The sequence below is a fragment of the Procambarus clarkii genome, chromosome 36 (genome assembly GCF_040958095.1).
Source record: "Procambarus clarkii isolate CNS0578487 chromosome 36, FALCON_Pclarkii_2.0, whole genome shotgun sequence".
Classification (NCBI taxonomy): domain Eukaryota; kingdom Metazoa; phylum Arthropoda; class Malacostraca; order Decapoda; family Cambaridae; genus Procambarus; species Procambarus clarkii.
The window spans coordinates 29,788,496-29,815,995 of NC_091185.1; the positions used below are offsets into that span (position 1 = coordinate 29,788,496).

Here is a 27,500-nt window from a genome sequence, read left to right on the forward strand (position 1 = left end):
ACATATATCAGAAACAAGATAGGACCGAGTACAGAGCCCTGTGGGACTCCACTGGTGACTTCACGCCAATCAGAGGTCTCACCCCTCACCGAAACTCTCTGCTTCCTATTGCTTAGGTACTCCCTTATCTACTGGAGCGCCCTACCAGTTACTCCTGCCTGTTTCTCCAGCTTATGTACCAGCCTCTTATGCGGTACTGTGTCAAAGGCTTTCCGACAATCCAAGAAAATGCAGTCCGCCCAGCCCTCTCTTTCTTGCTTAATCTTTGTCACCTGATCGTAGAATTCTATCAAGCCTGTAAGGCAAGATTTACCCTCCCTGAACCCATGTTGGCGATTTGTCACGAAGTTTCTTCTCTCCAGATGTGTTACCAGGTTTTTTCTCACGATCTTCTCCATCACCTTGCATGGTATACAAGTCAAGGACACTGGCCTGTAGTTCAGGGCCTCTTGTCTGTCGCCCTTTTTGTATATTGGGACCACATTCGCCGTCTTCCATATTTCTGGTAGGTCTCCCGTCTCCCGTGACCTTACTATACACTATGGAGAGTGGCAAGCAAAGTACCTCTGCACATTCTTTCAATACTATCTTTGTGTGTGTGTGTGGGGGGAGGGGTACTGTGCTGGTACCATGGTTGGCATGCATGGTTGGCCATCGGCTAATTAGTGACCTGCCAACCCGCCAGAATTAAGCCGTGGCAGTCAGGTAAACGCAATAATTGTACGAAGCGACTGCAGACAAAAAAAATTTAATACGGAAAGTATGCTAATCTTCGACCTTGCAAAAGATTAACAAAAAAGCAAGTGCAACAAAAAGTTGTACAAATAAAATAGAATAAAAGTATTAACATAAAAAAAAGCTCAGCGATGAAAACGCTGTTGAAGAAAGCTTTAAAAGTTCAACATTACATATGTTGCATCATTAAGGGAGCGCAGTATTCGGTTAAGCACCCCACAAGAGGCTACCAGAGACTCCTGGACCATATAAACACCCCCATAAGAGGCTACCAGAGTCCCCTCGACCATATAAACACCCCCATAAGAGGCTACCAGAGACTCCTCGACCATATAAACACCCCCATAAGAGGCTACCAGAGTCCCCTCGACCATATAAACACCCCCATAAGAGGCTACCAGAGACTCCTCGACCATATAAACACCCCCATAAGAGGCTACCAGAGACTCCTCGACCAGATAAACACCCCACAAGAGGCTACCAGAGACTCCTCGACCATATAAACACCCCCATAAGAGGCTACCAGAGACTCCTCGACCAGATAAACACCCCACAAGAGGCTACCAGAGACTCCTCGACCATATAAACACCCCCATAAGAGGCTACCAGAGACTCCTCGACCAGATAAACACCCCACAAGAGGCTACCAGAGACTCCTCGACCAGATAAACACCCCACAAGAGGCTACCAGAGACTCCTCGACCAGATAAACACCCCACAAGAGGCTACCAGAGACTCCTCGACCAGATAAACACCCCACAAGAGGCTACCAGAGACTCCTCGACCAGATAAACACCCCACAAGAGGCTACCAGAGACTCCTCGACCAGATAAACACCCCACAAGAGGCTACCAGTCACCTCGACCATATAAACACCTCCACAAGAGGCTACCAGAGATTCCTCGACCATATAAACACCCCACAAGAGGCTACCAGTCACCTCGACCATATAAACACCTCCACAAGAGGCTACCAGAGACTCCTCGACCATATAAACACCCCACAAGAGGCTACCAGAGTCCCCTCGACCATATAAACACCCCCACAAGAGGCTACCAGAGTCCCCTCGACCATATAAACACCCCACAAGAGGCTACCAGAGTCCCCTCGACCATATAAACACCCCACAAGAGGCTACCAGAGTCCCCTCGACCATATAAACACCCCACAAGAGGCTACCAGTCACCTCGACCAGATAAACACCTCCACAAGAGGCTACCAGAGACCCCTCGACCATATAAACACCCCACAAGAGGCTACCAGTCACCTCGACCAGATAAACACCTCCACAAGAGGCTACCAGAGACCCCTCGACCATATAAACACCCCACAAGAGGCTACCAGAGTCCCCTCGACCATATAATCACCCCACAAGAGGCTACCAGAGTCCCCTCGACCATATAAACACCCCACAAGAGGCTACCAGTCACCTCGACCAGATAAACACCTCCACAAGAGGCTACCAGAGACCCCTCGACCATATAAACACCCCACAAGAGGCTACCAGTCACCTCGACCAGATAAACACCTCCACAAGAGGCTACCAGAGACCCCTCGACCATATAAACACCCCACAAGAGGCTACCAGTCACCTCGACCAGATAAACACCTCCACAAGAGGCTACCAGAGACCCCTCGACCATATAAACACCCCACAAGAGGCTACCAGTCACCTCGACCAGATAAACACCTCCACAAGAGGCTACCAGAGACCCCTCGACCATATAAACACCCCACAAGAGGCTACCAGTCACCTCGACCAGATAAACACCTCCACAAGAGGCTACCAGAGACCCCTCGACCAGATAAACACCCCACAAGAGGCTACCAGAGACTCCTCGACCATATAAACACCCCACAAGAGGCTACCAGAGACTCCTCGACCATATAAACACCCCACAAGAGGCTACCAGAGGAAGTTACATCATATTATAGCATCAAACATCCGGCTCAAAGTCCGAAAAAGTCCCTTTGAACCCCTCAAAGACCGGGAAAAAAATATCACCCTGAATAAATTGAACAGCCTGAACACCAGGAAGAAAGTCCGTCAACTTAGCGCCCCAGTTTGTTTAGATGTGTGTGAACTATGAGTGATATCAACTGGAAATGTTCAAAATGTGTTCTGGGAGTCGAACCCCCCTGAAGGCTTGTTCCCTGATGAGATGTTCACGCACACGTTCAGTTAAAAAGCCTAATTTGTATACGAGTGAGCTCATTTTTGTCTTAGTTATTGTGATGTTGGGTAGTTGGGTCGTTAGTGTTCATGGTTGTTTTGTGTGAGGTGAAGGAGAAAGTTGTTATCCTGAGCCGCTGCAGGAGGTCCAGTTATCCTGAGCTGCTGCAGGAGGTCCAGTGGTTATCCTGAGCTCCAGAAGGATGTCCAGTTATCCTGAGCTGCTGAAGGAGGTCCAGTGGTTATCCTGAGCTGCTGGAGGAGAAAGTTGTTATCCTGAGCTGCTGAAGGAGGTCCAGTTGTTATCCTGAGCTGCTGAAGGAGGTCCAGTTGTTATCCTGAGCTGCTGGAGGAGGTTCAGTGGTTATCCTGAGCTGCTGGAGGAGAAAGTTGTTATCCTGAGCTGCTGAAGGAAGTCCAGTGGTTATCCTGAACTCCTGAAGGAGGTCCAGCGGCTATCCTGAGCGCCTGAAGGAGTCCAGTGGTTATCCTGAGCTGCTGAAGGAGAAAGTTGTTATCCTGATCTGCTGGAGGAAGTCCAGTGGTTATCCTGAGCTGCTGTAGGAGTCCAGTGGTTATCCTGTGCTGCTGGAGGAGGTCCAGTGGTTATCCTGAGCTTCTGAAGGAGGTCTAGTTGTTATCCTGTGCTCCTGAAGGAGGTCCAGTGGTTATCCTGAGCTGCTGAAGGAGAAAGTTGTTATCCTGAGCTGCTGGAGGAGGTCCAATTGTTATCCTGAACTGCTGGAGGAGGTCCAGTTGTTATCCTGAGCTACTGGAGGAGAAAATTGTTATCCTGAGCTGCTGGAGGAGATCCAGTGGTTATCCTAAGCTCCTGAAGGAGGTCCAGTAGTTATCCTGAGCTGCTACAGGAGGCCCAGTGGTTATCCTGAGCTCCTGAAGGAGGTCCAGTGGCTATCCTGAGCTGATGGATCGAGGCGGTTCATTGGCTATCTTGAGCACATGTGACCTGTGCAATGAGTCCAACATATCAGCCAGGTGTTGTACTCATCACATGGGTGAGTCCACCCCCGTGAGTGAGTACTGTACAAGTACACCAAGTAGAGTACCAACCCACCACACACACGATACGTGATATCACGTGTGTGGTGATATCACCACACACGTGGTGATATCTTAAGTTGCAAACCTTGAGGGAGCCGGTCGGCCGAGTGGACAGCACGCGGGACTTGTGATCCTGTGGTCCTGGGTTCGATCCCAGGCGCCGGCGAGAAACAATGGGCAGAGTTTCTTTCACCCTATGCCCCTGTTACCTAGCAGTAAATAGGTACCTGGGTGTTAGTCAGCTGTCACGGGCTGCTTCCTGGGGGTGGAGGCCTGGTCGAGGACCGGGCCGCGGGGACACTAAAGCCCCGAAATCATCTCAAGATAACCTCAAGATCTCAAGATATACAACATATACACAAAAAATCCATACTCAACTCTAAGCTGATTTTTAATAGACCAATAGGCAATAAAAACTCAGCTGAAAGCTATATTAAAAATACATTTAATACCGATCAACACAAAGGATTAATAACAATTCAAGCCGGATCAAATACCTTTAGTACACCTGTAACTGTAAATCACTCTTACCTGGGGTAATTTTGATTGGTTAATTTCCTTTGCGGCTTCATACCTTATGTTTTTAATTCAACAATCGGCTATAAGGAAACAGCATACGCCAGTAAATCTCTTTAAGCGGACCTACCGCTGACACAAAGGAATATAAAACGCCTTACGGTCGATAATTTAAATAATTTATGGTCGTATTACCGGGGCAGTAGAAGGTAATTACTCTTGGGAATCCTCTCATCGTTACTAATGCTATTGTCATTAAGGCTCTTAATTACCCTCTGCTCTGAATATCTTATTCTGGTCGGCAATTAAACAGTGAATCAATGCTTTAGCTATGGCCTGGTAGCCTGGTGGATAGCGCGCAGGACTCGTAATTCTGTGGTGCGGGTTCGATTCCCGCACGAGGCAGAAACAAATGGGCAAAGTTTCTTTCACCCTGAATGCCCCTGTTACCTAGCAGTAAATAGGTACCTGGGTGTTAGTCAGCTGTCACGGGCTGCTTCCTGGGGGTGGAGGCCTGGTCGAGGACCGGGCCGCGGGGACACTAAAGTCCCGAAATCATCTCAAGATAACCTCAAGAAGATGGCGCGAGAATACAAGTGCTCACTTCAGGACCGGTAAATGGATATTATATCACCCGTTTGGGTAGTATGAATCGTTTTGATGTCGTTTAGAATGCCGAGAGGAATTGGGGTTCCGGGCAGTTAAGGTTCACGCTTGTTTCGCTAATTACAGCCTACCGTATAGGGTTCAGGGTCATGCTATGTACAGCCTTGTAGGGAGATACTCCCAGTGGTCCCTATTGGGACTCCCAGGGGCTCTGTTAATGGGTCCTGTTGTTGTTTAAAATTCAGCTACTGGGAACAAAACGTTCCAAGCAGCACGGGCTATGGTGAGCCCGTAGTGGACTTACCTGGCACGGGAGCGGGGCTATGGTGAGCCCGTAGTGGACTTACCTGGCACAGGAGCGGGGCAAGTAGCACGGGCTATGGTGAGCCCGTAGTGGACTTACCTGGCACGGGAGCGGGGCAAGTAGCACGGGTTATGGTGAGCCCGTAGTGGACTTACCTGGCACGGGAGCGGGGCAAGTAGCACGGGTTATGGTGAGCCCGTAGTGGACTTACCTGGCACAGGAGCGGGGCAAGTAGCACGGGCTATGGTGAGCCCGTAGTGGACTTACCTGGCACGGGAGCGGGGCAAGTAGCACGGGCTATGGCGAGCCCGTAGTGGACTTACCTGGCACAGGAGCGGGGCAAGTAGCACGGGCTATGGTGAGCCCGTAGTGGACTTACCTGGCACAGGAGCGGGGCAAGTAGCACGGGCTATGGTGAGCCCGTAGTGGACTTACCTGGCACAGGAGCGGGGCAAGTAGCACGGGCTATGGTGAGCCCGTAGTGGACTTACCTGGCACGGGAGCGGGGCAAGTAGCACGGGTTATGGCGAGCCCGTAGTGGACTTACCTGGCACAGGAGCGGGGCAAGTAGCACGGGCTATGGTGATCCCGTAGTGGACTTACCTACTGGGACCCAATTACTGAAGCTAAATCTCAACCAAGTCTGTTTTCATGGTAGGTTGGGCGCGCCTCAGAGACCGTCCGGTCGGTGAGGTAGCCAGCCGGCTCCCTCTAACCTACTAGCCGGATAGAGGAAGACTTCTGGACCTGTGGCCGGCGAGACGCCGTACCTGGGGGGGTCTTTGATACCGGCCAGATGGCCGATCGTGGTCCCCTCCGGCCAACATGATAGCCGGACTGCGGGGTCCTCACTGACAGATGGCGGGCCGGACCCTGGTCAGCCCGGATATTATTGATGTAAATTAACATGTAACTACGGCTCATCAGTCGAACATTATCACCCGTACCCGGACGAGGTAAAGTTTTCCTGTTCTTATATGATGGAAAATCTATATCATAGAAGCTTGCTTAATCTTCAAGTTTTAATTTAAATTAATATTCCATTCACCTGCGTTGTATGGGTCTCGAACCCTGGACCCCGCGTGTGTGAGGCCGACGCTCTGTCGACTGGGCTATGAGTCGTCTTAATAAGAAAAGTTTTCAGAAGCATCATCCCTCAGAGTAATTACTGACTCACGCCTGACTATTAATTTTAATTAATAGTCTTGAATGGGGAATTAAAGTCTCGGCACCTGACATGCAACTTTGACCCACCCATGTTAGGTGCATACCCAACAATAATTACTGTTAAAAAAATTTAGGTGAGTCTATCCCAAAGCCTCTGGCCTCCAACAGCCAGTCAGCCAGATCCTAAACTTCACAGATATAGATATTTAACTTCACACCGATCATTGGGATACATTTTATTGTACTTCAACTTGTTCTCTCGTAAGAAAATAATTAATTTCTCTCTCGTCACTAACGTGTTCTGTTCACAAATTGCTCGGTCTCACTTCTCGTAACTACCTCTCTGTACATTAAAGTGGAGGGCTACCTGCCCTATTACACTAATTACACAACCTGGCATTACATCCTGGGCCCGGGTAGGGTGTGTATACCCCAGGCCATGCCCCATGCCCACACTGAGGCTGACGGCTTTACTCTGGTGCTGGGGTAGTGGCCATGACTCTTACTCTGGTGCTGGGGTAGTGGCCATGACTCTTACTCTGGTGCTGGGGTAGTGGCCATGACTCTTACTCTGGTGCTACTGCTGACAGCTCCACTCTGGAGATGGTTAGTGCTGACAGCTCTACTCTGGAGATAGTGCTGACAGCTCTACTCTGGAGATGGTTAGTGCTGACAGCTCTACTCTGGAGATGGTTAGTGCTGACAGCTCTATTCTGGTGATGGTTAGTGCTGACAGCTCTATTCTGGTGATGGTTAGTGCTGACAGCTCTACTCTGGAGATGGTTAGTGCTGACAGCTCTATTCTGGTGCTGGTTAGTGCTGACAGCTCTACTCTGGAGATGGTTAGTGCTGACAGCTCTATTCTGGTGATGGTTAGTGCTGACAGCTCTATTCTGGTGATGGTTAGTGCTGACAGCTCTATTCTGGAGATGGTTAGTGCTGACAGCTCTATTCTGGTGATGGTTAGTGCTGACAGCTCTACTCTGGAGCTGGTTAGTGCTGACAGCTCTACTCTGGAGATGGTTAGTGCTGACAGCTCTATTCTGGAGCTGGTTAGTGCTGACAGCTCTACTCTAGAGATGGTTAGTGCTGACAGCTCTACTCTGGCGCTGGTTAGTGCTGACAGCTCTACTCTAGAGATGGTTAGTGCTGACAGCTCTACTCTAGAGATGGTTAGTGCTGACAGCTCTACTCTAGAGATGGTTAGTGCTGACAGCTCTACTCTAGAGATGGTTAGTGCTGACAGCTCTACTCTAGAGATGGTTAGTGCAGGTTTCAACTTCAAGATGGGGAAATGGACCCGAACACAGACGGCCTAAGAGTCTATGTAATCCAGTCTATGTATCTAGACGTGTTTCTATGTGTCTCTACGATTCTCTATGTGTTCCCTGCGTGTGTCTGGGATTCTGAATGTCTTAAAGTGTGTCTATGTGTCTCTATGTGTTCCTTGACGGCCGGCTAGCCACCCCTAAGAGTGTCTTGACGGCCGGCTAGCCACCCCTAAGAGTGTCCCTGGCCGGCTAGCCACCCCTATGAGTGTCCCTGGCCGGCTAGCCACCCCTAAGAGTGTCTTGACGGCCGGCTAGCCACCCCTAAGAGTGTCTTGACGGCCGGCTAGCCACCCCTATGAGTGTTCCTGGCCGGCTAGCCACCCCTAAGAGTGTCTTGACGGCCGGCTAGCCACCCCTAAGAGTGTCCCTGGCCGGCTAGCCACCCTGCCTGCCCCTAGCCCCAAGGGCTAGAGACCTGCACGACCCTCTGGGATAATTAGGCAGGTGAACTAACAGGAGCTATTTTACGGGAGGCTGGGTAGGGGTGGTGTCTGACTGCTCCCCTGCCCCACGCCGCTCTTGTACCCCCTAGCCCCTGCTCTACCCCCTGTCCCTGCCCCCTGCTTGGTTTATGGACCAATCAGCCGTAGTTAGCAACAGTATCATACTAATTTGTTGTACCGCGAATTAAGGCTTCTTCAGTGGGACTGTGAGAGAGGCTTGTAATATTTACTGAGCAATTCTTCCCTGAGATTATACATTGTTGACGGGCCGGACTCTGGGTTGTGACTGGTTGTTGGTTGTGACTGGTTGTTGGTGGTTGTGGTTGTACTTACCTAACTGTGACTAGTAGGGAGTGAGGTCTAGCTCCTCATCCCCAGCCTACCAGTCCTTGTTGTACCTGTTGCTTTTCAACCTAAATATTTGAACGTTCAGATTGTCGAATGTGGATTTAAGGTTGTGGATGGAGGTGGCTTTTACTACTTCTTCTTTTAGTGTATTCGTCTTGCTGTTGGGGGAGCCGGTCGGCCGAGCGGACACCACGCTGGACTTGTGATCCTGTGGTCCTGGGTTCGATCCCAGGCGCCGGCGAGAAACAATGGGACAGAGTTTCTTTCACCCTATGCCCCTGTTACCTAGCAGTAAAATAGGTACCTGGGTGTTAATCAGCTGTCACGGGCTGCTTCCTGGGGGTGGAGGCCTGGTCGAGGACCGGGCCGCGGGGACACTAAAGCCCCGAAATCATCTCAAGATAACTCAAGATAACCTCAAGATTACCCATGCAAAGTGGCAGAATTTTCCTTATATTCCTTCGGGTCATTGGCGTTTCCTGCTTCCACTTGTGTCCTCTTGTCCTGCTTTCTCTCTATGTGAAGAGGACCTCCCTGTGCACCTCACCGTTTCCTCTCAGTATCTTGTATGTTGGGATCATATTCCCTCTGATCCTTCTCTCCTGTAGGGTTGAAAGATTTAGTTCTATTGGCCTGTCTTTGTAGCTTAGCCCTCTTAGCTCCGGCACCAGTTTTCTTGCAAGCATTTGTACTATTTCACTCTTGGCTTTATGCTTGACAACGTGCGGACTCCATGCCGGTGCTGCATATTCCAGTATTGGTCTAACATATGTTTGTGTAGATTGCCTTGAAGGAATGTTGACTTAGGTTTCTAAACGCTGTTGTGGTATTTACCAGCGTCCCATATGCTGCTGATGTTATCCTGTTTATGTGTGGCTCCCGTGGCTGTGTTGGAACTATATACAATCCTAAGTTCTTCTCGTTCTTTTACGGGCTCACCATAGCCCGTGCTACATGGACACTCCGTCCTGAATAGCTAAATCTTTAACAACAACAACTTCTCGTTCCGATTCAGTTGTTGCCTTGTGAAGATGTCCTGGAGTCTCTCTCTCTCTCTCTCTCCCTTTCCCATCTCCATTACCTTATTAATCTACACAGTAAAATAACAACGTACTGGAGTGAACGATATGGAAGAAAATGCAGAATAGAACCAGTGAAGAGCAGAGGCGCCATAGGCACAATCAGAGAACACTGTATAAACATCAGAGGTCCAGTGAAGAGCAGAGGTGCCATGGGCACAATCAGAGAACACTGTATAAACATCAGAGGTCCACGGTTGTTCAACGTCCTCCCAGCAAGCATGCGAAATATTGCCGGAACAACCGTGAACATCTTCTAGAGAAAACTAGATAGTTTTCTTCAAACAGTGCCGGACCAACCAGGCTGTGGTGGGTATGTGGGCCACTCCAAGCAACAGCCTGGTGGACCAAACTCTCACAAGTCAAGCCTGGCCTCGGGCCGGGCTTGGGGAGTAGAAGAACTCCCAGAACCCCATCAAGCAGGTATATGTGGGCCTGCGGGCCGCTCCAAGCAACAGCCTGGTGGACCAAACTCTCACAAGTCAGGGGAGTAGAAGAACTCCCAGAACCCCATCAAGCAGGTACATCACTGTCCGTAACAGCACGGTACAGATACAGATACAGCACCGTCAGTTCTGTACTTGTTACCATTACAATAAACTGCCTTGCATGAGTGTCCTCCCCCTGATAACTACACAGTCGTATGTCTTAACACACTACTAAACAAAACATTTTATTCTATGCTAATTGACTTTTTTTCCTGATGAACTAGACATCTCTATCATCCAATTTGCATACACAACTGGGTATGCTACAGAGCCCTTCTCTTGCTCGCTGGTGGAAACTCTTCACTGCCACAACTTACAGTCTACCTCTTGTTCTCTCTCTCAGTTTCTTGAGGATTATTAAGCACTTGTTAAATTATAAGTTGTAAATTACAATTTGCTCAGAGTTGTTGGGTAGTAAAATGGATCCTGTAATTGTTAGATACTTCTATCTTTTTTTTTTAGCTTGTTCTATAATGCTCTTGTGAGATGGAGGCTCAGAAAAGTTGGCTTTCAAATATAGAGTAAACAGGAATATATTTTTATTTCAATATCATTTGTGACCTAGTTCAATTAGCGCCTAACAGAGATGCTAATAAAGATATATATATATATATATATATATATATATATATATATATATATATATATATATATATATATATATATATATATATATATATATATATATATATATATATATATATATCAACTTCTGTTTTTTTTACATTTATTAATTTATTAATTAGCTTATGATCTTATAAAATTTACAACTCATAATTATTTTGGTTATAAACAACCTCATAGTATTTCGGACATTGTGAACTGTTTAATAAATATAAAAAAAAACAGGTATGTTTAGTGAAAGATGTAGATGTTTCGTAAACAGTTGCATGAATAAGGAAATATTGACCCATTACGAGTGAAGGCAAATTCCAGGTACCAGCATCACAGGCAGGGCAACACTTATCCTCTAGGTTTAAGACCCTCTCCAGTAGAAGAGGCAGAGTGGTCGTACCTTCTAATTACTTGTGGAACTAAGCACGGGGCTCGCCTCAGGCGGATGAAAGTGGCCAATTGAGATGTTATGAACAGGGTATGATGCAGTCGCCAGTGGTCTGTGCTTGCTCCCCTCTCCTCTGTTCTTGTTCCCTCCTCTGTTCTTGTTCTCCCTCTGTTCTTGTCCCCCTCTGGGTAGATCAGGCAAGTTACCCGGATCTTTGACTTTTGTGTACGGCCGTAAAATGGTGTGTAGAAGCGTGGATTAATGAGATACAGGGCGATACAGCTGTGTTCGGATGAAACACTTGTTTGAATGACACTGCTGTTCACCTGGCCGATATTCGGCTGAAACGGCGCTGTGAAAGACTCAGCTGTTTGACTCAAGGTGTTCGAATGCAGCACCTGTTTGACTGACTTACCTGTTCGAATGCAACAGCTGTTTGACTCACCTGTTCAACACTGTGCTCCATTGTAAGGTCATCTCAAGGAGTTACTCAAGGGGAGCCGGTCGGCCGAGCGGACAGCACACTGGACTTGTGATCCTGTGGTCCTGGGTTCGATCCCAGGCGCCGGCGAGAAACAATGGGCAAAATTTCTTTCACCCTATGCCCCCCTGTTACCTAGCAGTAAAATAGGTACCTGGGTGTTAGTCAGCTGTCACGGGCTGCTTCCTGGGGGTGGAGGCCTGGTCGAGGACCGGGCCGCGGGGACACTAAAGCCCCGAAATCATCTCAAGATAACCTCAAGAAGGAAGTATGATCTTTACTGTGGCGTTGATGACCTGTTGTCAACTCCAAGGGTTGAGGTCAAGCTCTTGGGCCCCGAATTCAGCAATTAAGAATCAGAAGCACCAGTCGTCGAATGCTATTTCATTTCATAAATGTTCAACCTATGGCTAAATAGGCCGTAACTGAAGGATTAGAAGTGATACTAGTGCCTGTTAACTACTGGTAGTTGAGTACTGATGACTGAACTACCAGCAGTACCTGTGTTAAGGGTGAAAGGGGGGACTAGTAACACATCTAAGGGGTGTAATAAGGGGGTCCAGCTATTATCAATATATGAGGATTGATATTGATACTAATACTGAGATCTAATTTATCCTTAATTCAGAAAATACAATTTTATAGAAAATTTAATCAAAGTATTTGTATAAATCGCACCGCATAAAAATGATCAGTGTTTTGTGACCGTCAATTGCATATATATATATATATATATATATATATATATATATATATATATATATATATATAAATATATATATATATATATATATATATATATATATATATATATATATATATATATATATATGTTGCAGAATGCCCGGTTGTATTGTATACTTAGCGTCAAAAACTCTCCATTCTTGGGTACCTGGGCACTGAGCCACGTATAGCTTAAATACACAGATCCCTGAGTTTCACCGGTTGGGTCATACACCCATCTGTGTATTTTGCTTCTCTGAGTATACACTCTGGTAGCTTATTTAAAGCCTCAATTATGCTTTGGATTAAAATATTTGTGATGGTTGGTCAGCAAGCTATTGTTTGAGACTTTAATAACCCTCCTGGTGGCTGATAGGCCCAATTAAGTCTGCGGTGTTGATCAGACTTAATAACCCTTGGGTGTAGTTAGATCGTATTAACCCCCCTGAAGATGATAGGTCATAATATCAGTTCCTTATTATAAGTTTATTTCCTTATACAACTATATTATATATTTCAGTGTCTTGACACAAAGGTATATTATATGCTTATAATATTATATCTCGTTTTCTTTGTCATTCTGCTCTGCCATATATTTTTCAGATTAGAAGAAAGTGGGAAGACGCCAAAGTGAATGTTACTTCTTAGGAAAATCTGCCACCCATTTGATGGCAGGCAATTCAGGGAATGTTGGTCGTTTGGCGGTGGTTTGGCCCGTTTCTTGGCCTGGGTTAGGGGGGGGGGGTTGTCGTTGACATAGGGGGGGGGGGGGGGTTGTCGTTGACATGGGGGGGTGGGGGTGTCGTTGACATGGGGTGGGGGTGTCGTTGACATGGGGGTGGGGGTGTCGTTGACATGGGGGGGTGGGGGTGTCGTTGACATGGGGTGGGGGTGTCGTTGACATGGGGGTGGGGGTGTCGTTGACATGGGGGTGGGGGTGTCGTTGACATGGGGGTGGGGGTGTCGTTGACATGGGGGTGGGGGTGTCGTTGACATGGGGGGTGACTGGGATCATTATAAGGTAAATAGTTTTTTCCCTGTCAAGGGGAAACTATTAGTCTAAATCTGTCAATGACTTCATATCTGTCAACTCCTTCCCAGGGCTTCAAGGGCTGTTATCTTGGGAGGATGTTATCTTGGGAGGCTGTTATCTTGGGAGGCTGTTATCTTGGGAGACTGTTATCCTGGAAGGCTGTTATCTTGGGAGGCTGTTATCCTGGGAGACTTATCCTGGGAGGCTGTTATCCTAGGAGGATGTTATCTTAGGAGGCTCTTATCTTAGGAGACTTATCCTGTGAGGTTGTTATCCTAGGAGGCTGTTATCTTAGGAGGCTGTTATCCTAGGAGGCTGTTATCTTAGGAGGCTCTTATCCTAGGAGGCTGTTATCTTAGGAGGCTCTTATCTTAGGAGGCTGTTATCTTGGGAGACTCTTATCCTAGGAGACTGTTATCTTGGGAGACTCTTATCCTAGGAGACTGTTATCCTCGGAGGCTGTTATCCTGGGAGGCTGTTATCCTGGGAGGCTGTTATCCTAAGAGGCTGTTATCCTGGGAGCCTGTTATCCTGGGAGGCTGTTATCCTGGGAGCCTGTTATCCTAGGAGGCAGTTATCCTGGGTGACTGTTATCCTGGGAGACTGTTGTCCTTCAAGACTGTTATCCTGGGAGACTGTTATCCTTCAAGACTGTTACCCTGGAAGAGAATTACTAAACGAAACCGATACAGCCAAACCTACAGTAATTAAGCCCATACATGTAAAAAAAATATATAAAAAGATATCTTAATATATATCTATGAAAGTACTATTCTTTCATTATACATAATGTATTCATGCATGTTTGGGAGTGGTACGAGGCATGGATTAACATATAGTGATAGGATAGACTGGGATAGCCTTGAGATAGCCTGGATATAGCAGTGGGATAGTCTGAATACAGCCTTAGGATAACGCCAGGAGATATCAACATTATATTTTCAAACATAACACTCCCCCCATAAGGCTATATCAACATATATGAAATATTGCAGGCGATGAGTCACAATAACGTGGCTGAAGTATGTTGACCAGACCACACACTAGAAATTGAAGGGACGACGACGTTTCGGTCCGTCCTGGACCATTCTCAGATCGACTTGAGAATGGTTCAGGACGGACCGAAACGTCGTCGTCCCTTCAATTTCTAGTGTGTGGTCTGGTCAACATATGAAATATTATTGCCAAACAAAATGAATAATTGTGTTCGTGAGCGTTAAGTAAGGGTATTTTTCACTCCAGTAGAAATTGGTTTTTATTTAATGGTGTCGTGGAATTATTCAAATCCATAGCCATAAAAAATGGTCGTTTAATGGCCACTTATGTGAAGCCCAAATGAAGGATTAAATGAATAATTTATGATGGAATTTGTAAATTAATAATTGATGGATATGAATAACAGATTTGCAGTGAAAAACTAATTTATAACCGAGTGGTGTCTGCTGTAGCGGTGATAACAGCAGTAGGGTCTGCTGTAATGGTGATAAGAGCAGTAGTGTCTGCTGGAGCAGTGATAACAGCAGTAGGGTCTGCTGTAGAAGTAATAACAGCAGTAGTGTCTGCTGGAGCAGTGATAACAGCAGTAATGTCTGCTGTAGTGGTGATAACAGCAGTAGTGTCTGCTGTAGCGGTGATAACAGCAGTAGTGTCTGCTGTAGTGGTGATAACAGCAGTAGTGTCTGCTGTAGCGGTGATAACAGCAGTAGTGTCTGCTGTAGTGGTGATAACAGCAGTAGTGTCTGCTGTAGTGGTGATAACAGCAGTAGTGTCTGCTGTAGCGGTGATAACAGCGGTAATGTCTGCTGTAGCAGTGATAACAGCAGTAGTGATAACAGCAGTAATGCCTGCTTCAGGAGTGATCAGATCAGACCCCACAATATAACTCAAAAGCCAAGAACAGGTAAATCGTGGCACGTCTTGGAACATTCTCGGTGAAGAAGAAGAATAAAGTGATGGAAGGGGAACGGAACTATCAGGAGAAAAAGATTTGGGATGGGACGGAGGGGAAGCAATGGTGCCCCAACCACTTGTGGACAATCGGGGGATTGAACGCCGACCTGCACGAAGCGAGACCGTCCATTTTCTCGAGAGAGAAAATGTTTAAAAGTCTCTCTCTCTCTCTCTCTCTCTTGCTTCTGTATTTCCCCATTTTCTTTATGAATCTCTGAGCACTACCCACAAGACAGGTTCTAAATCACGCATGCAAAACAGATCGGAGAATGGGGCCCGGAACGCCAGCTTTCTTCTACAAACATTGCCATTACCTATACCCACAGTGGGAGGAGAGAAGGGGGGAGTAGACTTAGCATATACCCACATTCCACATATCCCACAGCCCCACTGGTAGAAACCCAGTCATTAAAACTAGCCAATTCACCTCGCCCAGGCGATGAAACAACCCAGCATGCGCTGACTTGAGGTCCTTAAAGGCACCCATGTCTATATTAATACCCACCCAACTTCTAGACAAGAGTTCCCTTAAGAGCGGCGAACCGCGTCTCCTCAACCACCACACTTACACAAAGTACAAATATGCCTCGCCCCTTACAATTACACAACATAAATAAGGGAGCAACAGTCCGTGTGAAAGTTAACTCACGTCAGACGCATAGACACCGGTATTATCGAGAGATGTTTGCCAAAATGAAGACATTTGTACCGTCGCAAAAACCCCACCGCGGCAAATGCGGCATTAATTGCGGGCTGTAATAAGCCTCGGAGCACACAATCGATCCCCTGCTTGGCGGAGCGAGACTTGAGACGTCCACGAGGCCAATACTGGGTTATAGAACCTCCTTTGTTGAAGTTCAGTCGATCAGAGTACAACCAGTCCGTCTGGATGCCCTGGTGGAGTCATCTCAGAGAGGGTGCACCCTGGTGGAGTGATCTCAGAGAGGCTGCACCCTGGTGGAGTGATCTCAGAGAGGCTGCACCCTGGTGGAGTGATCTCAGAGAGGCTACACCCTGGTGGAGTGATCTCAGAGAGGTTACACCCTGGTGGAGTGATCTCAGAGAGGCTACACCCTGGTGGAGTGATCTCAGAGAGGCTTCACCCTGGTGAAGTGATCTCAGAGAGGCTCCACCCTAGCGGAGTGATCTCACAGAGGCTACACTCTGGTGGAGTGATCTCAGAGAGGCTCCACCCTAGCGGAGTGATCTCAGAGAGGCTACACCCTGGTGGAGTGATCTCAGAGAGGCTACACCCTGGTGGAGTGATCTCAGAGAGGCTCCACCCTAGCGGAGTGATCTCAGAGAGGCTACACCCTGGTAGAGTGATCTCAGAAAGGCTACACCCTGGTGGAGTGATCTCAGAGAGGCTACACCCTGGTGGAGTGATCTCAGAGAGGCTTCACCCTGGTAGAGTGATCTCAGAGAGGCTACACCCTGGTGGAGTGATCTCAGAGAGGCTACACGCTGGTGGAGTGATCTCAGAGAGGCTACACCCTGGTGGAGTGATCTCAGAGAGGCTGCACCCTAGCGGAGTGATCTCACAGAGGCTACACCATGGTGGAGTGATCTCAGAGAGGCTACACCCTGGTGGAGTGAGCTCAGAGAGGCTGCACCCTGGTAGAGTGATCTCAGAGAGGCTACACCCTGGTGGAGTGATCTCAGAGAGGCTACACCCTAGTGGAGTGATCTCAGAGAGACTGCACCCTGGTAGAGTGATCTCAGAGAGGGTGCACCCTGGTGAAGTGATCTCAAAGAGGCTACACCCTGGTGGAGTGATCTCAGAGAGGCTACACCCTGGTGGAGTGATCTCAGAGAGGCTGCACCCTGGTGGAGTGATCTCAGAGAGGCTACACCCTAGTGGAGTGATCTCAGAGAGGCTACACCCTGGCAGAGTGATCTCAGAGAGGCTACACCCTGGTAGAGTGATCTCAGAGAGGCTGCACCCTGGTGGAGTGATCTCAGAGAGGCTACACCCTGGTGGAGTGATCTCAGAGAGGCTACACCCTGGTAGAGTGATCTCAGAGAGGCTACACCCTGGTGGAGTGATCTCAGAGAGGCTACACCCTGGTAGAGTGATCTCAGAGAGGCTACACCCTGGTGGAGTGATCTCAGAGAGGCTACACCCTGGTAGAGTGATCTCAGAGAGGCTACACCCTGGTAGAGTGATCTCAGAGAGGCTACACCCTAATGGAGTGATCTCAGGACTGCAGCTCATCAGAACATGTTCAATAAATAACATTAAATACGTTCCTGGAGACATGAAGAACATTTTTAATGAATTATGAACACATTGCTTTTAAAAGTAAAGAACAAAAAAGTTATATCAGTAACTGAAGAACATGGACTACTTAAGAATATGTTCAATAGAAGATAGAACATGGTGAATAAACAATTGAAGAACATATAACATGGGTGTTCGGAGAATAGTGAACTTAGTCGAAGAACATGTTGCATGTTCTGCGAAAGAATGTCATTTAGAACATGTTAAATGGACACATGAAGAACAGGGCATATGATTAAACGAAGAACATGCATTATGGACGAATGAAGAACAATTATACAGGAAAATAAATAAGATAGTAAATGGTAGACTGGAGAACATTTTTAACGGCAGACTGAAGAACATGTCTAACGGCAGACTGAAGAACATATCTAACAGCAGACTGAAGAACGCGTTTGATGGCAGACTGGAGAACATATTACATCTAAACCTGCAGAACATGTTGAACAGAACACAACAGAACACGCTACATGAACGACTCAACAAACGGATAATATACTCGAATTGAACCTGTTCCAACAAGCTGTTAAGAGTCTATAATCACCCTCCCAATACTTCCTTGCAAAATTCGCAGCACTTTTGAGAAAGGAGTAAATACTCAACTCTAATGAGCGCTGCCCCCAGTCAAAGGATCTCCAAAGTGAGGCTGAAATTGGCAAATCGCCCATTTTGACACCTGTAATTACCAACCACGACAACAACAAGGCGATTCAGAAATTGCAAAATCACACACACACACACACACACACACACACACACACACACACACACACACACACACACACACACACACACACACACACACACACACACACACACATTTGAATGTGCAATTATCCTCTGCCATATCCACCAAAGTGATGCAGAAATTGCCAAATCAAATATGTTTGCATCTGTAATTACAGCAGAATGGATCTTTCAGCTGTTTCTCGGCGGGTGTATTGACCGCCACAGGTGTTGAATAGACACCCGTGGCGCCGGGATAGCGTGTCTAAGGCTGCCTGGGAAGATAGCCAACGTGTGGAAGGCTGCCTGTGAAGATAGCCGACCTGTGGAAGGCTGCCGAGGAAGATAGCCGACGTGTCTAAGGCTGCCTGGGAAGATAGCCGACGTGTCTAAGGCTGCCTGGGAAGATAGCCGACGTGTCTAAGGCTGCCTGGGAAGATAGCCGACGTGTCTAAGGCTGCCTGGGAAGATAGCCGACCTGTGGAAGGCTGCCTGGGAAGATAGCCGGCGTGTCTAAGGCTGCCTGGGAAGATAGCCGACGTGTCTAAGGCTGCCTGGGAAGATAGCCGACCTGTGGAAGGCTACCTGTGAAGATAGCCGACCTGTGGAAGGCTACCTGGGAAGATAGCCGACCTGTGGAAGGCTGCCTGGGAAGATAGCCGACCTGTGGAAGGCTACCTGGGAAGATAGCCGACCTGTGGAAGGCTACCTGGGAAGATAGCCGACCTGTGGAAGGCTACCTGGGAAGATAGCCGACCTGTGGAAGGCTACCTGTGAAGATAGCCAAGCCTTAATACTCATGAGGAGAAAGGGACCAAAGGAAATTAGAGGAGGAATTTACATATATGAGAGGGGTGTAGAGCAGGTGTAGAGCAGGTGTAGAGAAGTGGGGGAGGGGTGTAGAGCAGATGTAGAGAGGTGGGGGAGGGGTGTACAGAGGTGGGGGAGGGGTGTAGAGCAGGTGTAGAGCAGGTGTAGAGAGGTGGGGAAGGGTGTAGAGAATGCTAAATGAAGAGGTCTCACAAATGCAACAATAGGGATGAAATATCGGTGTTGAAGGTTCACTTAAACACCAATGGATATAAACCCAGGATTTAAGGGTTAAAAGTGAGAGTGGTGTGATTTAAATCACTTAAATTATATATAAGTAACTGAGTTTGTATTGCTGTTACTCCAGTTGAGTTTATATGGATCTCTCTCTCAACACCTGGATGTGTCTCCAGGCTATAAGATGACACATATATACATATATATGGATATATAAACTTCACACATATGTCAAAGAACTTTTGAAGAACGTATAACCCCAACGTACAACAGCCTGTCCTACAGCCTGTCCTCCTACTACCTGTCCATCTACAGCCTGTCCTCCTACAGCCTGTCCTCCTACAGCCTGTCCTCCTACTACCTGTCCATCTACAGCCTGTCCTCTTACAACCTGTCCTCCTACAGCCTGTCCTCCTACAGCCTGTCCTCCTACAGCCTGTCCTCTTACAACCTGTCCTCCTACAACCTGTCCTCCTACTACCTGTCCATCTACAGCCTGTCCTCTTACAGCCTGTCCTTCTACAGCCTGTCCTCCTACAGCCTGTCCTCCTACAGCCTGTCCTCCTACAGCCTGTCCTCCTACTACCTGTCCATCTACAGCCTGTCCTCTTACAGCCTGTCCTTCTACAGCCTGTCCTCCTACAGCCTGTCCTCCTACAACCTGTCCTCCTATAGCCTGTCCTCCTATAGCCTGTCCTCCTACAGCCTGTCCTCCTACAGCCTGTCCTCCTACTACCTGTCCATCTACAGCCTGTCCTCTTACAACCTGTCCTCCTACAGCCTGTCCTCCTACAGCCTGTCCTCCTACAGCCTGTCCTCCTACAGCCTGTCCTCCTACTACCTGTCCATCTACAGCCTGTCCTCTTACAGCCTGTCCTCCTACAGCCTGTCCTCCTACTACCTGTCCATCTACAGCCTGTCCTCTTACAGCCTGTCCTCCTACAGCCTGTCCTCCTACTACCTGTCCATCTACAGCCTGTCCTCCTACAGCCTGTCCTCTTACAGCCTGTCCTTCTACAGCCTGTCCTCCTACAGCCTGTCCTCCTACAGCCTGTCCTCCTGCAACCTGTCCTCCTACAACCTGTCCTCCTACAGCCTGTCCTCCTACAGCCTGTCCTCCTACAACCTGTCCTCCTACAGCCTGTCCTCCTACAGCCTGTCCTCCTACAGCCTGTCCTCCTACAGCCTGTCCTCCTACAACCTGTCCTCCTACAGCCTGTCCTCCTACAACCTGTCCTCCTATAGCCTGGACTCCTACAGCCTGTTCTCCTACAGCCTGTCCTCCTACAGCCTGTCCTCCTACAGCCTGTCCTCCTACAGCCTGTCCTCCTACAGCCGGCCCTCATACAGCCTGTCCTCCTACAGCCTGTCCTCCTACAACCTGTTCTCCTACAACCTGTCCTCCTACTACCTGTTCTCCTACAACCTGTCCTCCTACTACCTGTTCTCCTACAACCTGTCCTCCTACAGCCTGTCCTTCTACAGCCTGTCCTCTTACAGCCTGTCCTCCTACAACCTGTCTTCCTACAACCTGTCCTCCTACAACCTGTCCTCCTACAACCTGTCCTCCTACAACCTGTCCTCCTACAACCTGTCCTCCTACAGCCTGTCCTCCTACAGCCTGTCCTCCTACAGCCTGTCCTCCTACAGCCTGTCCTCCTACAGCCTGTCCTCTTACAGCCTGTCCTCCTACAACCTGTTCTCCTACAACCTGTCCTCCTACTACCTGTTCTCCTACAACCTGTCCTCCTACAGCCTGTCCTTCTACAGCCTGTCCTCTTACAGCCTGTCCTCCTACAACCTGTCCTCCTACAACCTGTCCTCCTACAACCTGTCCTCCTACAACCTGTCCTCCTACAACCTGTCCTCCAACAACCTGTCCTCCTACAACCTGTCCTCCTACAACCTGTCCTCCTACAACCTGTCCTCCAACAGCCTGTCCTCCTACAACCTGTCCTCCTACAACCTGTCCTCCAACAACCTGTCCTCCTACAACCTGTCCTCCTACAACCTATCCTCCTACAACCTGTCCTCCAACAACCTGTCCACCCACAACCTGTCCTCTTACAGCCTGTCCTCCTTCTACCTGTCCATCTACAGCCTGTCCTCCTACAGCCTGTCCTCCTACAACCTGTCCTCCTACAGCCTGTCCTTCTACAGCCTGTCCTCCCACAACCTGTCCACCCACAACCTGTCCTCTTACAACCTGTCCTCCTACAACCTGTCCTCCTACAACCTGTCCTCCAACAACCTGTCCTCCTACAACATGTCCTCCTACAACCTGTCCTCCCACAACCTGTCCTCTTACAGCCTGTCCTCCTACAACCTGTCCTCCTACAACCTGTCCTCCCACAACCTGTCCACCCACAACCTGTCCTCTTACAACCTGTCCTCCTACAACCTGTCCTCCTACAACCTGTCCTCCTACAACCTGTTCTCCTACAACCTGTCCTCCAACAACCTGTCCTCCTACAACCTGTCCTCCTACAACCTGTCCACCCACAACCTGTCCTCCTACAACCTGTCCTCCTACAACCTGTCCTCCCACAACCTGTCCTCCTACAACCTGTCCTCTTACAACCTGTCCTCCTACAACCTGTCCTCCTACAACCTGTCCTCCTACAACCTGTCCTTCCACAACCTCTCCACCCACAACCTGTCCTCCTACAACCTGTCCTCCCACAACCTGTCCACCCACAACCTGTCCTCTTACAACCTGTCCTCCTACAACCTGTCCTCCTACAACCTGTCCTCCTACAACCTGTCCTCCTACAACCTGTCCTCCTACAACATGTCCTCCTACAACCTGTCCTCCTACAACCTGTCCTCCTACAACCTGTCCTCCAACAACCTGTCCTCCTACAACATGTCCTCCTACAACCTGTCCTCCTACAACCTGTCCTCCTACAACCTGTCCTCCAACAACCTGTCCTCCTACAACATGTCCTCCTACAACCTGTCCTCCAACAACCTGTCCTCGCTCGCGTGGTCTCTCTCTCTCTCTCTCTCTCTCTCTCTCTATCAAATCCACAATTTAACTGCCCAATACAACTAGGAACAAAGAAGGCGACCCAGGAGCTGAGGCTCGACCATGAGAACACATTAGGCAAGCACACACACATAAGGACTCAGTCACCTGTGTTGCTGCGAGTGTTGAAGCTTCCTGTGTGTGTTACTTGTACCGTCTGGCCGCGTGTTGCTGTACTCTTAATCCGGGTTGTGTTGAGGAGAGCGGAACGCGCTGTGAGGTCCGGCTGCTCAGCCTCTAGTTAGCTGGGCAGCCAGTTAGCTGGGCAGCCAGTTAGCTGGCTAGCCAGTTAGCTGGGCAGCCAGTTAGCTGGGCAGCCAGTTAGCTGGGCAGCCAGTTAGCTGGGCAGCCAGTTAGCTGGGCAGCCAATCAGCTAGCCAGCCAATCATTCAGTCAACAATCAAACCACTCATCCAGCAACTCATCCACCCATGCCACCAAACAACCAACCATCCATCCACCAGCCAAGAGTTCAACCATCAATCCACCAGCTCTACCAGTCCTCCCAACCAGTCCCCCCCCCCCATCCACCAGCCCAACCAGTCCCCCCCCCCCCATCCACCAGCCCAACCAGTTCCCCACAGCCACCATAGCGAGTGATCACATACCAAGATAATAAGATATCTTTATTTCCACGCAATCGTGGAGATGTTCTGATGAATGGAACCGGTTATCAGAGATATCTTCGCGAACCGGTTATCGGAGACATCTCGCCACACCGAATTGAGTCTTACCTCTATTATGGACCGTGAGAAATTGAATTCTTACGTTCAGAACGTAGCGATTGTCGTCTAAAAATGGTACGATAAACCAATTTGGGGGGGGGGGGAGTGGGGGGGAGGGGGGACCTATAGGCCTACAGTGGAATGAAGGAACTACATCACAGCTTAACATAGGCTTGAGACGGCCTCGAAAAAAAGCCTATATCACAAGTCCCAGATGATAGTCGAGTAATTATAGACCCATTACAAGTTTGACAATTTACCTCTGGCAGCTGAGCAGTGCTGGTGGCCGCGCTTTCAAGTACGATAATTATCGATAAGAAACGATACCTAATGAAGCGTTCCTTCTGTACCCGTACAATTACAAAAAAAAAACAGGCTGTAATACCAGTTCTTTGTACCCGGAACAAGACAGACTAATCTGTAAGCAGATAGCTACAGACACAAGACAGTTGTCAGAGGTAAAAATAAACTGTTGAGATATATATATTAAAAAAAAACAGGATGAAAACTGCCAATTGGTATCTAGAGGTTAAGAGAGGAGGCCACCCAAGCGAGGCCGGACTCTACTCTAGCTGGCTCAGTTGGCCGGCTGGGCCGGACTGGACTGGACCAGACCGGGCCAGGACTTACCCGGATTTGCATTCTATGTTTTTATCCTATTTTCCCCTATTTCTCTACATTATTACCTATGTAAATAGGGGAAAATAGGATAAAAACATGGAATGCAAGTCCGGGTAAGACCGGACCGGACCGGGCCAGGACTTACCCGGACTTGCATTCCATGTTTTTATCCTATTTTCCCCTATTTCTCTACATTATTACCCATGTTAGACTAGCTCGGTTATCCTATATCAATCAGACCCATCAACTCAGACTTCGATATCATTTGTTTGTGATATCCTGGGTAAGTCACTGGTGGGAGAGAATGATGACACGATAGCAATCATGACTAAATTAATCATATCGGCAAACAACGCGACTCTACGGACTCAATGATGAATATCAGGTCGTAAGTGGAGGTGATGAATTGACTCGTCAGACCCGTTGATATCGCCCGCCGTTGATAACAATTACGGCTGGTTAAGGTGTTGGTAACTGCGTTGGTTAATAGGCTCGTTTGACAACGGAGTGCGTTGATGATGCCTTGGATCTCTGTGCTCGCGTTACTTAGGGCTACCTTCAACGTTACTTGGGGCTACGTTCAACGTTACTTGGGGCTGCGTTTAACGTTACTTGGGGCTACGTTGAACGTTACTTGGGGCTACGTTGAACGTTACTTGGGGCTACGTTGAACGTTACTTGGGGCTACGTTCAACGTTACTTGGGGCTGCGTTTAACGTTACTTGGGGCTACGTTTAACGTTACTTGGAGCTACGTTCAACGTTACTTGGGGGCTACGTTTAACGTTACTTGGGGCTACGTTTAACGTTACTTGGGGCTACGTTCATCGTTACTTGGAGCTACGTTCAACGTTACTTGGGGCTACGTTTAACGTTACTTATGTGCCGTTGAACGTTACTTGTGCTCCGGAGTACGTTACTTGAGTTGTATATAGAACGTCACTTTTGCTTATTGCTACGTCACTTCTGAACCATCGTTGGCCTCTTGTGTTCCGTGGTATGCCATTTGTGTTCCGTGGTAGGCCATTTGTGTTCCGTGGTAGGCCATTTGTGTTCCGTGGTAGGCCATTTGTGTTCCATAGTAGGCCATTTGTGTTCCGTGGTAGGCCATTTGTGTTCCATAGTAGGCCATTTGTGTTCCATAGTAGGCCATTTGTGTTCCATAGTAGGCCATTTGTGTTCCATAGTAGGCCATTTGTGTTCCGTAAGCTGCGTGCCATTGAAATGGCTGGTCTGGGGTCGTTACTGAGGGAGAAGATATCGTCCTTTGCCTGACCAAGGAGACCTGGATCCACCCCACTGTTTATGGAAGCATTAAGTATGACAGCTTACAAGTAGCCAAGGAGCAGAGAGGAAGAGTCCGTCTACATTGGGGGATTTCAGGAGGACCTGGGGCCAGATTCACGAAAGCACTTACGCAAGCACTTACGAACCTGGGGCCAGAGCCACGAAGCACTTACGCAAGCACTTACGAACGTGTTCATCTTTCCTCAATCTTTGACGGCTTTGGTTACATTTATTGAACAGTTTACAAGCATGAAAACTTGCCAATCAACTGTTGTTATTGTTATAAACAGCCTCCTGGTGCTTCGGAGCTCATTAACTGTTTAATAATTGTAAACAAAGCCGCCAAAGATTGAGAAAAGATGGACAGGTTCGTAAGTGCTTGCGTAAGTGCTTTCGTGAATCTGGCCCCTGGTTTTCAGTTTGTGGGTTCAGAGAGACTGTTATAGTTTGTCACTGAAACCTGCACTAATAACTTAACTACACCCAAACAACATTTAAACAAGGAACAGTTGTGGCATTAAGGGGTTATTCATACTCTAATTAAGGGTTAAGGTTATTCATACCCTAATTAAGGGTTAAGGGTTATTCATACCCTAATTAAGGGTTAAGGGTTATTCATACCCTAATTAAGGGTTAAGGGTTATTCATACCTTAATTAAGGGTTAAGGGTTATTCATACCCTAATTAAGGGTTAAGGGTTATTCATACCCTAATTAAGGGTTAAGGGATATTCATACCCTAATTAAGGGTTAAGGGTTATTCATACCCTAATTAAGGGTTAAGGGTTATTCATACCCTAATTAAGGGTTAAGGGTTATTCATACCCTAATTAAGGGTTAAGGGTTATTCATACCCTAATTAAGGGTTAAGGGTTATTCATACCCTAATTAAGGGTTAAGGGTTATTCATACCCTAATTAAGGGTTAAGGGTTATTCATACCCTAATTAAGGGTTAAGGGTTATTCATACCCTAATTAAGGGTTAAGGGTTATTCATACCCTAATTAAGGGTTAAGGGTTATTCATACCCTAATTAAGGGTTAGGGGTTATTCATACCCTAATTAAGGGTTAAGGGTTATTCATACCCTAATTAAGGGTTAAGGGTTATTCAAATATACATACCTGATTCTGTCACCAGGAAGACATAATTGTCACCAAGTTGACATACCTGACTCCAGGTACACAAACCTGACTCTGGCAACAATAAGACACAACTGGCTCCCACCAGTCAGACACACCTGACTTTGTAACTGGATAACCACACCAGAATTAAGACTCAAATTGGGTAAGTCTATTGTCTGAGCCCAAGACTCAAACACAGTAATTACAATTGTCTTAAAGGCCCAGTCACAGCCCAGTTAGTAAGCCTTTAGGGCTCAGTCACAGCCCAGTTAGTAAGCCTTTAGGGCTCAGTCACAGCCCAGTTAGTAAGCCTTTAGGGCTCAGACACAGCCCAGTTAGTAAGCCTTTAGGGCTCAGTCACAGCCCAGTTAGTAAGCCTTTAGGGCTCAGTCACAGCCCCAGTTAGTAAGCCTTTAGGGCTCAGTCACAGCCCCAGTTAGTAAGCCTTTAGGGCCCAATCACAGCCCCAGTTAGTAAGCCTTTAGGGCCCAATCACAGCCCCAGTTAGTAAGCCTTTAGGGCTCAGTCACAGCACAGTTAGTAAGCTTTTAGGGCTCAGTCACAGCACAGTTAGTAAGCCTCCAGGAGCCCATACACAGCCCAGTTAGTAAGCCTCCAGGGCTCAGACACAGCCCCAGTTAGTAAGCCTCCAGGAGCCCATACACAGCATCAGGAAAGATGAGAAGGGAGCTCTCTTCCATCCCATTAGTTTTGTGGAAACAGTCTTCCCAAAATGCTAAATCATACCGTTCCACAAATTCCCTAATGGGGAAACTCAAACTGTCACTTTCCCGTCTCTCGTTCTGTCCAGGAGATGAGAGAGAGAGACACTTGGGTTTATGTGCTCAGTAGAGATGGATAAAAACGTAATACTCATGTCCTGGAGGATAGGATAGGATAGTTGGTGGGAGCTGAAGGTGGATGTCCCTGTCCACTGGATGGTGCTATCCACTCCGGGCCACCTCTCCACAACCTGCCTTCCTCCCCCCCCCCCCCTAGGGGGGAGGGGGGGTTTTAAGTCCATCTCAAAAAACCCTTGTTAGTAATGACATGTTTTCCTTAACAGCCATAATCCCACTGAAAGAAGCCGAAAGAAACAGCTTCGATGAACACGAGACTTCTATAGTAACAGTATATATTAAAATCCTTATTACCGAAGCAAATGATTTTTTTTCCAGTCGTGGAATAATGGAGAGTGATTCTTGATCTGTCGAACACGTAA

The 27,500-nt window shown here is 47.9% G+C and overlaps 2 protein-coding genes across 2 annotated transcripts; one reads left to right on the plus strand and one right to left on the minus strand.

Moving 5' to 3' along the window:
* Positions 1-7,222: 7,222 nt before the first annotated feature.
* On the plus strand, positions 7,223-7,882 carry LOC138371716 (aggrecan core protein-like). Its single transcript, XM_069336735.1, has one exon. It carries the CDS (start codon positions 7,223-7,225, stop codon positions 7,880-7,882), a length of 660 nt encoding a protein of 219 aa, XP_069192836.1.
* A 7,032-nt stretch (positions 7,883-14,914) lies between these two features.
* LOC138371717 (integumentary mucin A.1-like) lies at positions 14,915-15,418 on the minus strand. Its single transcript, XM_069336736.1, has one exon. The coding sequence runs from the start codon at positions 15,416-15,418 to the stop codon at positions 14,915-14,917; it is 504 nt and encodes a 167-aa protein (XP_069192837.1).
* Positions 15,419-27,500: the final 12,082 nt, after the last annotated feature.

What these genes read in the sequence shown, in the direction of transcription:
- LOC138371717 (XM_069336736.1), bottom strand. Translation starts at nt 15,418, where the DNA reads ATGTTCCAAGACGTGCCACGATTTACCTGTTCTTGGCTTTTGAGTTAT.
- LOC138371716 (XM_069336735.1), top strand. Translation starts at nt 7,223, where the DNA reads ATGGTTAGTGCTGACAGCTCTACTCTGGAGATGGTTAGTGCTGACAGC.